Source organism: Rhopalosiphum padi, chromosome 1 (assembly GCF_020882245.1).
Source record: "Rhopalosiphum padi isolate XX-2018 chromosome 1, ASM2088224v1, whole genome shotgun sequence".
Taxonomy (NCBI): domain Eukaryota; kingdom Metazoa; phylum Arthropoda; class Insecta; order Hemiptera; family Aphididae; genus Rhopalosiphum; species Rhopalosiphum padi.
The window spans coordinates 90,962,271-90,975,609 of NC_083597.1; the positions used below are offsets into that span (position 1 = coordinate 90,962,271).

A 13,339-nucleotide genomic window follows, 5' to 3' on the forward strand; every position below is an offset into this window, starting at 1 on the left:
TTGAAGCAAAAATTTTAAAAAATGTATAAAATAATATTCTGTCAAGTAGAAAAATTAAAAATAAATTTCGAAAACATTAAGCTCGAAGATCTTTATCAAGACCCGACAATACTAAGTTGCTTCAAATATGCCCCAATAACTTCGGTTGACGTCAAACGTTCGTTCTCAGTCTTTAAAAATATGTAAACCGATAAACAACACAGCTTCACAAAAGAAAAACTTGAAATGTATATGATTATTCATTTTAAAAATAAATTAAGTTCAGAAAAATTCATAAATTTTTTTTTATTAAGTATTTAAATAATTAATTATTATAAGTTTTATTGTAAAATTTAAATAAATAAAAAATTCTTACATATTTTTATAATTTTGACTGCATATTTTCATGATTTAGACTGCATATTGTTTGCATATTTTCATGATTTTTACTGCATATTATATGGCATATTTCGATAGTTTTAAGTGCATAAAAATCCGCGCTCTAGTGATGACTAATGAATTAAATTTAATGATTTTATTTTTAAAATGAAAATATTGATGTCAATGCTGCCTATGCTTATGATATTAGCACTAGCCCATGGCTAAATGTATTTAACCATGCATTAACCCATCTACCAGCTATCAGAAGTCAAGCAGATTGCCGATAATTCTGAATAAAAAATAATTTTAAAAGAATTATGGCTTATGTTTAGTAAAATCTCATGCAAACATTTGTATTTGCATATGTCGATACAAATACGTAACCAATTATTCAGTAAATGAGTAAAATATGAAGTTTCAAATTTACATGAAATAAAAATAAAATCATTAATAAAATACATTAATACTAGTACAATATATTACTACATAATAAATAATAAATAAAATAAATTATGTTAAATTATCAATGTTTTAATATCTTTATACATACAATACTTCTGGTAATATTAATTTAACCCACTTTCATTTGTGCTTTTGTTAGTAAAATAAGGGCTAATATTAATAACTAATAACCTAACTTGGGAGTCTTTTAATAATACTAATAGTTAAAGAATACATTTTTTTTTTTTTAAAACTATTGTACCTATTGTAATACACTGTACTATAAAAAACATCAATATTTCTCATTTCTTGATATAAATAATTATTTAATTGATAATTACTTTATGTAAGAATTTATTGTAAGATCTATGATAGGTAACAGGTTAGTGTAATTTTCCTCACCACCTTTATTGTTAAATCACATACAATAAAACATCGTCCGTGTTATTTATGAGGTATTACACAAGGCGCGTTTTTTTTATTGTGGTGTCCCCAGTAGGCCTAATCCACATCATAAGTGAGAACGCGCAAATGCCGATCGACTATAATAATTGATATACGTAGATATAGCTAGCCAGATTAGTAAATTCAATTACTCGTATTAATCGATTTAAATTTATAATTTTATTTTTGTCGTAGTACGACATTTGCCCATTTCCAGCCTACTAGTGTTGGATTTAAATGTGTGTCTTAATAAGTGAGACTGTAGGTGATGAGAAATTATTATAGTCACATCGTATTATAAGTTCAGGGAGTTAAAATAGGTTAAAAATTATTTGGATTTTGTATTAAAATCCGGGTAAAAATGTTATGGGTTACGGGTTTTGCGTCTGTAATCGGGGATTTGGGGACAATTGTTTGTGGGCTAGGCCTTTAAGGTGCAAAAGTGCGACAAATCGTCTACGGGTTGTGGATTTTGCATTAAAATCCGGATGCAATTACTTGTGGGTTCTGCGTTCAAAACCGGGTAAAAAATGGGAGGGGGTTTATGGGTTTTGTGTTCAAAACCGGACACAATTGTTTGCATGTTATGGGCTTTGTCTTCCTTTGTAAAATTATTTGTAGGTTCAGCGTTCAAAACCGGGTAAAATTGTTTATGAGTTTTTCATCTGAAACTGGGTAAAATTTACAAGGAAGGCGGGTAAGGTGCTTTCGCTGTATAATGTGTATAGGTGGGTTTCAGGTATGGAATAGGGTAAAAAAATTTTGGGTTACCCAATTTTACTCCCTGAATTAATAATTTGACAGAACTTAGAATATAGAAATTATGAATTATACGTTTTGGTATAATAATAACAGCCATTTTGAATCATTATTAACCAAAAATGTTCGATTATAAATTAGCATTTTTAACATATTTAAATCAACACTTTTCTAATACTAAAACTATATGACTACTTGAATAAGGTACTTACCTAGTTTAACTTAGCTGTTAGCTCATAGCTGTATTGACCAAGACTCAAGGCCGGGTTGGATAAATTCGGCTCACCGAGTTTTATAGTTTTATTAATATCAACAACCTACAACCATGTACGTACTATGGTATATTTAAGTCCAACATTTAGTTTTCATTTCTTCCACTTTTAACTCTTAACAGTCTTAATATATTTTCGGTCAGCGGATCGTCATAACTTGAACGGCCAATATTTTCGCGGCCCATCGAGTTTTCTCGGTATAATTCATCGAGCCTGCTAAAACTTATATAAAAATAATTTCTTACCATCACGCGGACTTAAAACTATTCCGGATCTGTGTTCTGAAGAATAGGAACCGTTGTTAATTTAAAATTGCATTCATTGTTGATGTGTACATCTTTGAAGTTATAAGTGTTATGTCAGTATAATGATTTATATTTAGAATAAAAAAAAAACAAATTCTACTTGAACAAAAAGAAACAAGGAAAGTTTAAAAGAGTTCTAAATAGAGAAAACTTCTAGAAATTACAAATAAGAACAGTAATTAAGAAACAAAAATATTATAATATATGAAAATAAAAACTGAGGTATATTATTTTAAATGTTTTTTAACGAAATAAAAACAATTAAAAACAACAATAAAAAATAAACAGATTAATAGGTATAGTTTATTAGTTCCTTATATTTATTAAAAGAAAATTAATTACAAATATTATTCAGCCAGCATATTATTTTATTAACATTCATTATAAATTATAATTATAATATAAAATATGAAATAAATAAGTTTACGTTTTATATTATGTCTATAGCCAACATACAATAATAAGAAATAATAACAACTATTAAAGTACTATAAGTAGGTATTAAATAGGTTTAGCCAGTGGTGACTGGTGTGTACCAAGTGTGTGGTGAATTGACGAAATGCCAAAATGTGCCTACGAAAGTAGTATTTTTATTCTACTTTTAAAACGACATTATTTTTACTATACATTTTGAAATGTGTATAATTTTGTTTATTTATACACACTATATGTGAATTTAATAATGAAATTATGTATATTTGTCATTTTTTTAAAAAATGGTAAAAAGGTGCTTTTTTCTAAGACTGTAAGATTGTAAACTCCACCAGAATACCGGTTAAGATAAAAAGGTAATAATAAAGTCTAATGTAAATTCTGCCAGTTTTTTTTTCTTACCTGAAATGGTTATATGTTAACTCCACCAAATCAAAAAAAATCGAAATCGAAAAAAAAATGACAGTGTTACAGGATAATAGGTGGTACACTAATGGAGTAATACAAGACTTAGAATATTTACAAATGTATCACATCATTTTAGTTTACATACATGACATAACTATTAATTATATATTTTTGGATTATTAGGTACAGGGCCCCCACATACAATATCAAGCCCCTGTACTAAATGTTTGTCCAGGCCCTTTATAAAAATTACAAATAAATTTCAACGAGCCCATGGGCCCTTAAAATAGCCAGGCTCCTGTACTCAAGGTTCATCAGCTCCCCCCCTTTGTGAGGACCCTGATTAGGTATAACGATTATTTATTACGATTTTTTTAGTATGATATAAATATTTAATGTGAACGATATGATATTGCATTATATTATAATTTTTTTCTAATAATATATTATTTTAATTTTATACTACTACTTGATTTTCTTCACTAGCAGAGTTTTCATTAACTCAATTTTACCTGATATTTTTCAGTGGCGGAGTTTATGATGATCCCAATTTTACCTGTTTTTTTTCTGGCGAAGTTTACAGTAAAAAAAGGTATTTGTGGCACAGTTTACATGCGTTCACGTTAACGAGTCTTCCAGACTCTTCCTACACTACTGTTTTATCTAGAAAGATGTAGATTTATCTTTTATTGTGATTAAAGAATTTAATTGTTATGAAGGTACCAATAAAGTATAGTATCTATTTGTAAATGTGAATGTTTTGTAATTATTTGTTTCCATGTCACTTGAGTCCATATATTTATTGCACTGATATGTACTTATAAAAATACAAAATTTTTTTTGACGGGGGGAGGTAATAGGTAAAATTTAAAAACATTTCATCTCTCTCCTCCACAAACATGACCAAATTACGCAACTGAAAAGGATATATTTTGATATCATTTATTTATATTAGTAATTAATAATACGATTGATAATACGTAAAAATATTGTAAGCTAATTTTTGACAAAAACATTAGTCATAATATCATGCCATCGCACTGTTAATTGTTGATAGCAACGCAACATTGGCATCTCCGTGAAAAATTGTGACTTTTGTTATGTTTTTAGACATTTATATTTTCTTAGTTGCTTCATTATAATCTCCTTTATTTTTAGTTATCTCATTTGTGTAAGGTACTAAGGTCAGCTATGGCTTTTTCATATTATAATAAATATTTATAAAAGTTAAAAGTTATGGACTTGTATTCTTTTTAATAAATAATAATAATATTCGAATTAAAAATGATGTTTCATGTTTAAAATACTTTAATATACTTAGGTATAATTAATTAGGTAATGTCATTAGTGAATTAGTCCATGGTTTACAATTACATTATTGTTTATGTATTCCGTAGGGCGTAGTTATTAATATTTCAACAGTCATATTTTAATTATATAAAAAATGGTACATTATTTCAACAGACTAATTGAAACTATTTCAAAAGTAAGGTGTTCAACTGCACACTCTGACCACTGCCCCGCCCACACCACAAAAAAATGACGTACTTATATTTGCATCCGAATAACGATTTTGAGCACTAAAGGTTTGTCAACCAATTTTACTGAATATATTTCATGATATGTTTTTGGTATAGCTATAGGTCAGGTAGTCGTTTATTTTACTATTAATATTACAGTATTAGGTTAATTTAATTTTTGCTGAAAATATTGCACATATTAAAACTAAATTATTATACATAATTTGTGGTCTATAAACTACAAACTAATAATTAATTAATTAATTAAGTATTTTTGGTATTAGTGGCCCACAATTATATCTTAATTAAGCTCTTATTATTTAAATAAACAGGAAGGACGCAATATAGGTTATTATTTCAGGTAAATTTTCAATTATCTTTATTATATCGTTGGGTATCCCTCGAGGAGTACTACTATTACCTTTGCTTTTTATTATTCATAAATGGTTTACAAACCGTATATTCAATTTCTGTAAATTTTAGTTTTTCGCCGATAACTCGAAAATGTTTATTGAGGTTTCTTTACAAGATTGTGAGAGATTATAGATGGACAATGGACATTATACATTTTTCTAACTGGTATACCACAAACGAATAACAAATTAATACGCGACTCAATATGATCGTTCACCAGATGACGTAAAAACCTATAAACATAATAATATTATAGGTATGTAAGCCATAGGGAGTATGAAGGTGGTCACTGGTCAGCCAAAGAAAGTCGTTAGACTGTTTTAAGTAGTTAAAACAATTCAGATGTAGGTCATATGGTCATACACTACTTGCTTATAATTAAAGCTAACCTTGATTGTGTCTTGTCAATACAAGATTAAATCGAATACTTAAATATAGTACAAATAAATCATAAATCATAATTCATAGGTATGGTTTCGTCAACTTTATTGTGCTTAACAAAATCTAAACATTATAATTTAACACTTATAAATCTGGTCTACATTCAATTTTGATTTCTAATCATATGCTAATGTAGTTTTTAAATACAAAACTAATTACTAACAATTCAATCATAACCTACGACGCATCGAACAGTCAAAACTTATAACGAAAAGAAATAAGTATCAATAGACGAAGTATCTGTAGGACAAGGAAGCTTGTTTAAAGTCTCTTTAATACTTTTCATGGTATTCAAATTACATATTATGATTATGCCCAAGATGTACGAACTATTACGAAGTCTGTGGTACAAAAACATGAGTATTTACCGTCTAAGTTTTACATTTACTGTTCAGGCTGCCGAGTGCCGACATGGGGGTTTTAGAATATTATGAATATAGATATATAGTCATAGTAATTGACATTCATGTAATGTAAACATGTGTATCTTTAAGCTGAAAAAGACATAAGAGTTAGTTACTCTGAAGAGTTCAGAATATTTAGAATATTATTCTGTTTATACTAATAAATAATAATAGATACTTCCGTGGGTTCATCGGTTCACGTGTAATACGTTTGAAGCTGTAAAAAAATGAAAATTTAAACTTTATTTATATGACATGCAAATAATCAGAGGAGTACCGTTGATGCAATGATGCTGTTTCACGCATTCTTGTGGATGGCGGTAAACATGACGTCGACGACCGATTGCAAGTGATCATTTTTTTCTTTCTCTTTGCTGAGTACGGCCCGGAGCGATTCGATCGGAGTCGGGTCGGATCGGCTCCTTTCCACGATACCTAGCAGATCAGATTTGTCCTTTTCAGCCGCTCTCAGTCTGTCCGTGACCAGGGCCAGCCGCTTCCGGAGCTCTCGCAACTCGTGGGCCGCCGTCAGGCCGTGCAGCCGTCGATTGCAACACGAGTTCCCGCCATTCTCGGTCACGGACAGCCTGTTCCCTCGGTTCGCCAACAAAGCGTCCCGGACGCGCGTCATGATTTCGATCAGCTCACGTTTCTGCAAAACGGCCGGTACACTCGCAGAAAGGTCGCCGTCCAACACCCGTGTAAGTTCGTCGACCGGATTGCTTGCACTGGACACCGATTGCGCGATCAACCAGCGCAGCCGTTCCCTATCCGCGGCCAGGCGGTCTGTCTCCGCCTGTAACCGCCGGTTATGAACCAACAATCTCCCGGCAATCGAATTCAGGACCCCGTCGTTCGGAGACCGCCTGTCCCACACCCTTATGTCACTCATCCTGATCGTCGAAACCGTCGACTCTTCCGCGTCCTGTCGTTTGATCGTTTCCTCGTCGTTTGTGTCATGCGCTTGCACTCGCATCCCGAATGCCTCGTCTACGATCCGAGCCACCTGATCATCACGTTCTGATATTATATAATAATGTTTAATTGTTTAGGCACTACGATGCCTCGAATAACAAATTTCGTTGTGTTTTTTTTTGTTTTAAGAGGGGGTGAAAAAAATCTTAGTGATTTATGCACATTTAGAGATTTTTAAATTCTAAGCCTGACCTTGGTGGAAATTAGGGCTACTGCTTATTTTTGTTTACACCGTTAATTACTGTGATAAAGTGTATTATTAGTAAATGGTTATTGTTAGGTAATTATGAATTGCACAATATTTTTTTTTTAAATAACACATTAGTTATAATATCAACGTAGAAAAGTTTATAAAATATTATGATTTCGTACGTTTTTACAAATAAAGAAACTTTTAATTTATTAGTTGTTATAAGTAGGTACTTATTATTATAACTTATTGGTATTAATAGCTAAGTATACTCGTACACTATTAAACATATTTTATACTAATACACTATAGCCCTCCCTCCTCATTGGCCATACCAACAACATTAATCATTAATGAACAACCTTAGGATCAAGCTTAGTACTTAATATATTACAAATTATATTACTATATATTACCAACTAAAAAAAATTACATGAATAGGACCTTTTAAACATTTTTGAAATGCCTATTATTGTTTAAAGTGTGTAGACGCTTATCATAAGTTCTTATGAAAACTAATATCTATCAATATTAAGTAGTATTATCCTTCTAACCTTTTTAACAGCTTTATAATAATTAATTTTGACTTGTATGACGAAGAAACTTTTTAGAGACTACCAAAGTGTATACCTACCCAAAATATTAATATAATTTATTAAATAACTTACCACTAACTCAACATCTTCAAAATATTTGCTTTTTGGCTGAGAAATTTGTTTAGACATATGTATACATTTCTTGTATACTGTGATCACTTCTTTGATATTGTCTAGTAATACTTTTTGTTTAGCTTTGTATGAGTGAATTTTGGCTTGAAATAGTTTTTCTTTGATGTTGTTATCAATTTTTCGTTTACTGACTTTTGGTCGTATAGGATATGTAGTAATTTTATAATTGGACTTTTTTTCCCCATTTGTTCGTAAGTTTTGAGTTTTCTTCATTGTGATTTAGAGTATTTTAGTGTTAGTCGACATGATCAATATAAAAATGTTTGTAAATATTAGTTATATGTGTAACTATTGACAACAAAATAATATAATTAAATAATTATAAATAGTAAAAAAGTAAAAATCTTAAAAATTATGTCATGTACCTATAGAAAATGCTTATATAAACATTTGATGAAAATACCAAGAAGGTATCGTGTTTTAATGATAAAAAAAAAATAATGAAATCAATTTTATTTTAAACTGGTTTTGCTTAAAAATTGCTATTTCCCCAGACTTTTTTGTTGTATATTCAAAACGTTTTATTATTATTTACAACATACACCTAGAGTCCAATATATTGATCTCTTTTCATTATTCTCATTTAAAATTTTAATACCGATATGCATGAAAATGTAATTAATTTAATAATTTAAAAGAATTAATGGACAAATCACGAGCCACTAAGTCATGTTTAAGAAACTATTAGCTCATTATTGATTTATTAAAATTTTGTTATTGTTGATGCAACCAGGAATAATCAATATGTAAATTTTAAATACAAACAGATCATAAATTATATGTTAAAATGTTAAATGTATATGTAGTATTTTCACTGAAATGCATACAAAAAAAAAATTTTCGCGGTTCAACAAAACAGTTTTGACAACCTTATATTATAATAGATAAAAGAGACTTAACTATCTCTTATATGGACACAATATTTACGCCGTAAAGTGTGATATTCTTGTAACAACATGGCTCATCATTACTCACGAGCACGATTAAAGATATAAAAGGTATATCTTTAATCGTGCTCACGAGGTATTGTGGATTTGTGGTTATTGGTTGGAATTTCTTCCTTGTTGTTCATTTCACAAAAACATTCAACAGTGTAATTTTTGGCGCCATGTTGATTGTGGGCTTTTGGTTATTTTATATTTTGCGTCGTTGATACGTTTGTTTTAAGTTGCTAAATATCGGTAAGTTGAAAATAATAAAATTATATTTTAATTGTGAAGGTATTTTGTTAATAAAATTTGATTAAACTGGCAATGTTTATGTTACCTATATTAAAAAATATAAATATATAATTATAACAGTATTAAAAACGACATATACATATGTTTTTTAGCTTTTAATCTATATATTTGGAACATAGGAATATCAAAATGGACAGAACTTCCAAACATTTACTGTATTCGATTGAATTATTGTTATTATTTTTTGTAACAACTTCGTCTATATGTAAGTACTTATATTTATGTTGGTAAAATAAAAGTATGGATAATATAATATTATTAGGTATAAAAATGAATACATGATCAATAATCATTATTCATTACAATGCAAATGCAATTTATTTATTTTCATTATTCTTTGAAATTTATCATTTTATTCCAAATTTAAACTAAAGTGAGTAGAATAAATTTTATTTAAGTAGTACATTATTTTTTTATAATGATGTCTCTTGTAGTGTTTAATTGTTACACTTCATAACTTTTGAAATATGACAATTGTTTTAAGTTTTATCTTCAATAATACTTTTTACACTTAAAAACTGAATACATATCACTCATATCAGTGAAATTTAAAATAAAAATAATAATAATAAACATATGACTATATTATATTATATTGAAGAGAAGTTCGAGTAAAAGACTTATTTTCTTATTCCATAAATATTAATATGAAAAATTAGAATCTAAATATGCCTATAGTTTGGCAGATCATTAATAATTTATTTTTTACATGTTATTTATTTGTATACTTTTATGATCAAATGATTTTAGTTCAATCTCCGCCAAAAATTGTCATAGAACTGTACACAGATGAATTACTATTTCACGTGGCCACTGTTGAAAATCAACAAGTTATACCATTTATAATTGAATGTGAAGCAGAAGGTGTATCTGCTCCAAAGTATTATACATAACTTATTTCATATTTAATTTATGTACAAGCTAATTTTATACAATTCAATATTTTAAATTTTTATAATAGGTATTGATGGATGAAAAATGGTAAAAATTTTGATTGGCAATCCTATGATGACAGAATAGTTCAACAACCTGGTCGTGGTTCATTAACTGTTACTGAACCCAGGGATGAAGATTTTGGTATGTTTGTTTTTGTATAATTGTATCAACTTTAATTAATCCAACTACATTTTTCTTTTACAGGACAATATCAATGCTTTGCTGAAAATCCTTGGGGTACAGCTACTTCTAAATCTGTGATGGTTGTGAAGGCTGAATTAAATTCCTTTAAAGATGAACCAAAACTCTATGTTGAAGCTCAAGAAGGTGATCCATTTAGACTTGCTTGTCATCCTCCAACTGGATGGCCTAAGCCAAATGTATATTGGCTTATAAGGGTAAATACTTGAAAAATAATTAATTTATATAAAGCACACATACAATAAATTTTGGCAAAAGTTTGGTAATTCAGAAAGTGAAATTTGAAGATAAGGGAAAATACACATGTGAAGTTAGTAATATTGTGGGATTACCTCAATGATATAACATTAAGCCATGTTATGGGTACAATAATATTGATTTTAAATTAATTATAATTTATATAATGTACTTATTAAAACAAATTTATTTCTTATAATTTAATTAACAGCGGTGCCATATTTTACCATTGTTCCACAAATTGTTAATAGAGCTGAAGGATGTATTGCAATTATTAAATGTGAAGCGGGTGGTAATCCAAAACCTACAATTAAATGGATTCATAATGGTCGACCATTAAGTGAAGCATCACCAAATCCCAGACGATTTGTTACTTCTAATTCTATTACAATTACTCCATTGACTAAAAATGACACTGGAAATTATGGTTGTAATGCAACCAACAGTATTGGATATGTGTACAAGGATGTTTACATTAATGTATTGGGTATGTTATTATTAAAATATTCTAGACTTTTTATAATTTTTTATTACATCATTAATTTTTTGTATATTAGCATTGGTACCTGAAATCACTGAACCCCCTTATAAAGAAGAATTTTCTGATTGCCATGGTTGTACTATTAAAATACTGGACAATGGTTATAGTATAGTCATAGGCGCCAAGTACATTGAAAATATTTATAGGTATAGGTAGTGAGAGGGGAAAAGCCCCTCACGATTACTTGACATTGGTACGAGCACCCAATAGATTTTTGAAAACCTGGCGCCTATGAGTATAGTTATAGTATAGTAACGGTTATAGTTGTAATTTTTAATTTTTTTTGGTTCCTGTTGACTCCTTAAAATCTAACTGTTTTGAATGTTATTTAAAGTAGATGTACAATATTAAGCTGAGAACCTGTTTTACCTGATTCTATACAAGGGAACTTTGAATTAAATTATAAATTAATTTATGTAAGTGGATTAGATCAAGTAAGTGTACACAGTATACAGTATACACATATGTGTATACTCATTAGATTAATGAAATACCTATTTAAGCTACTTAAATTAATATAGATAAAAAAGTATAATTGTACAAATATTATACAATAAATGTATCATATTTTTAATTCAATCTAAGTTAGTATAAGTTTAACAATACATATATATATAAAAAATATCAGTAGATTAAAAGCACATTTATAAAAAAATTAATATGTAATTTTGCTATATAAAAAAAAAAAAAAAAATGTTTAATTAGTTAAATAGAAATATTAAGTATATAACAATAAGTAAGTTTTTAATAAAAATGAATAAAAGAAACACCCAAAACCTATTTTTTTTATGTATTGATATAATATAAGCACACTCTGCAAGCATGTTAAAGTCCCGGTTTCTTAGCATAGTTTCATACACACAGTAAACCATAATCCCATGCATAGTTTAAAAATAATTTACTTTTACTATTAATAGTATTAACTGCTTACTTTGCTAGTATGAATTCATATTAAATACTCCGTACTTCATAGCAACGTACAGTAATTAAACATCCTAATATCAATCATCATAACTATTTATTGGTAACCAACAGATGGACACAACAAAGATAAAATTAATATATGTTTGTGTGGGATTTATAAACTTGGAAAACATATTAGCATCAAATTGTCACACATATATCTTAAGATCTAAATCTTGTTCTTTACTTTGTTTTTCAACCATTATAGGATAAGTTATAGTAGTTTGCATGTACCTAATATAGATTCAAATCAAATTCTTATCCAAATTTATGGATTTGCTTTTTTTGAAGTGGCTAATTTTATTAAAATTAAGTTTTATTAATTTCTTTACTTACCATAACTTACTCCAACCATTATCTCTTATTTTTTTATTAGTTACTTTAGTACCAAATTACTATATTAATGAATTATTATTGAATTTTGTTTATATGCGACTTAAAGTGATGTCTAATGGCACAAATATCAACCTATAAATTTGTTTGCTATAAAGTATAAATCAAATGTATGTTTGTTACATGAGCTTTATAATGTTACAATTAATAATTATTTTGTTTGATGAACATACAATTTGGTAATGGGCATATAATTTATTTTATAATATTGTTTTGATTGAAATAATATTATATCAAAGTTTGTGTCATACCAAATTAACAGCTGTTCAAAATTCTCACATTTTAAATAGGTAAATTCAAACTTATCTTTACTTTTTGAAGATAAGTTAAATTTATACTACAGATTTCAGTATGATATAGTAATTATACACCAAAATTTGTATCTATATAGGTAATTATTTACACTGCCCTGTTCTATTGGATTTATCAAATAACAATTATTATCAGGCAACGAAAAAAATTAGGTTAAGATATTAACGTATAATATACAGTATTCCTGTTGCATCCTAATGCTTAACATTGGTTTTTATATGGTTTTATGTATGTCATAATGTTTTAAAAAATATTAGATCTACATCTATTTTGAGGAATCAGTCTGTGGCATGAGCCCATAAATTAAATTTATGAAGAACAGCATGTTACAGAACTTGGGTAAACATATTATTATGGTTACACTATATTGTATAAAAAAAAATTAATAAATAAAGAATGAATTCATGCTCATTATTGTATCA

General features: G+C 28.3%; 1 protein-coding gene and 1 pseudogene across 1 annotated transcript; one reads left to right on the top strand and one right to left on the bottom strand.

Moving 5' to 3' along the window:
- Window positions 1-6,344: 6,344 nt before the first annotated feature.
- Window positions 6,345-8,306, bottom strand: LOC132918021 (uncharacterized). The gene is made up of 3 exons (XM_060979071.1): window positions 8,034-8,306; window positions 6,478-7,206; window positions 6,345-6,417 (listed from the first exon to the last, which is right to left on the bottom strand). The coding sequence occupies exons 1-2, from the start codon at window positions 8,304-8,306 to the stop codon at window positions 6,499-6,501; spliced, it is 981 nt and encodes a 326-aa protein (XP_060835054.1). The 3' UTR covers window positions 6,345-6,417; window positions 6,478-6,498.
- A 759-nt stretch (window positions 8,307-9,065) lies between these two features.
- On the top strand, window positions 9,066-11,910 carry LOC132927429 (neuroglian-like; annotated as a pseudogene).
- The last annotated feature ends 1,429 nt before the right edge of the window (window positions 11,911-13,339 follow it).

Excerpts from the sequence above, each read along its gene's own strand:
- LOC132918021 (XM_060979071.1), bottom strand. The coding sequence starts at position 8,306 with ATGAAGAAAACTCAAAACTTACGAACAAATGGGGAAAAAAAGTCCAAT. Across the intron at positions 7,207-8,033 it reads TTGAAGATGTTGAGTTAGTG|GTGGCTCGGATCGTAGACGA; the intron begins GTAAGTTATTTA and ends CGTGATGATCAG.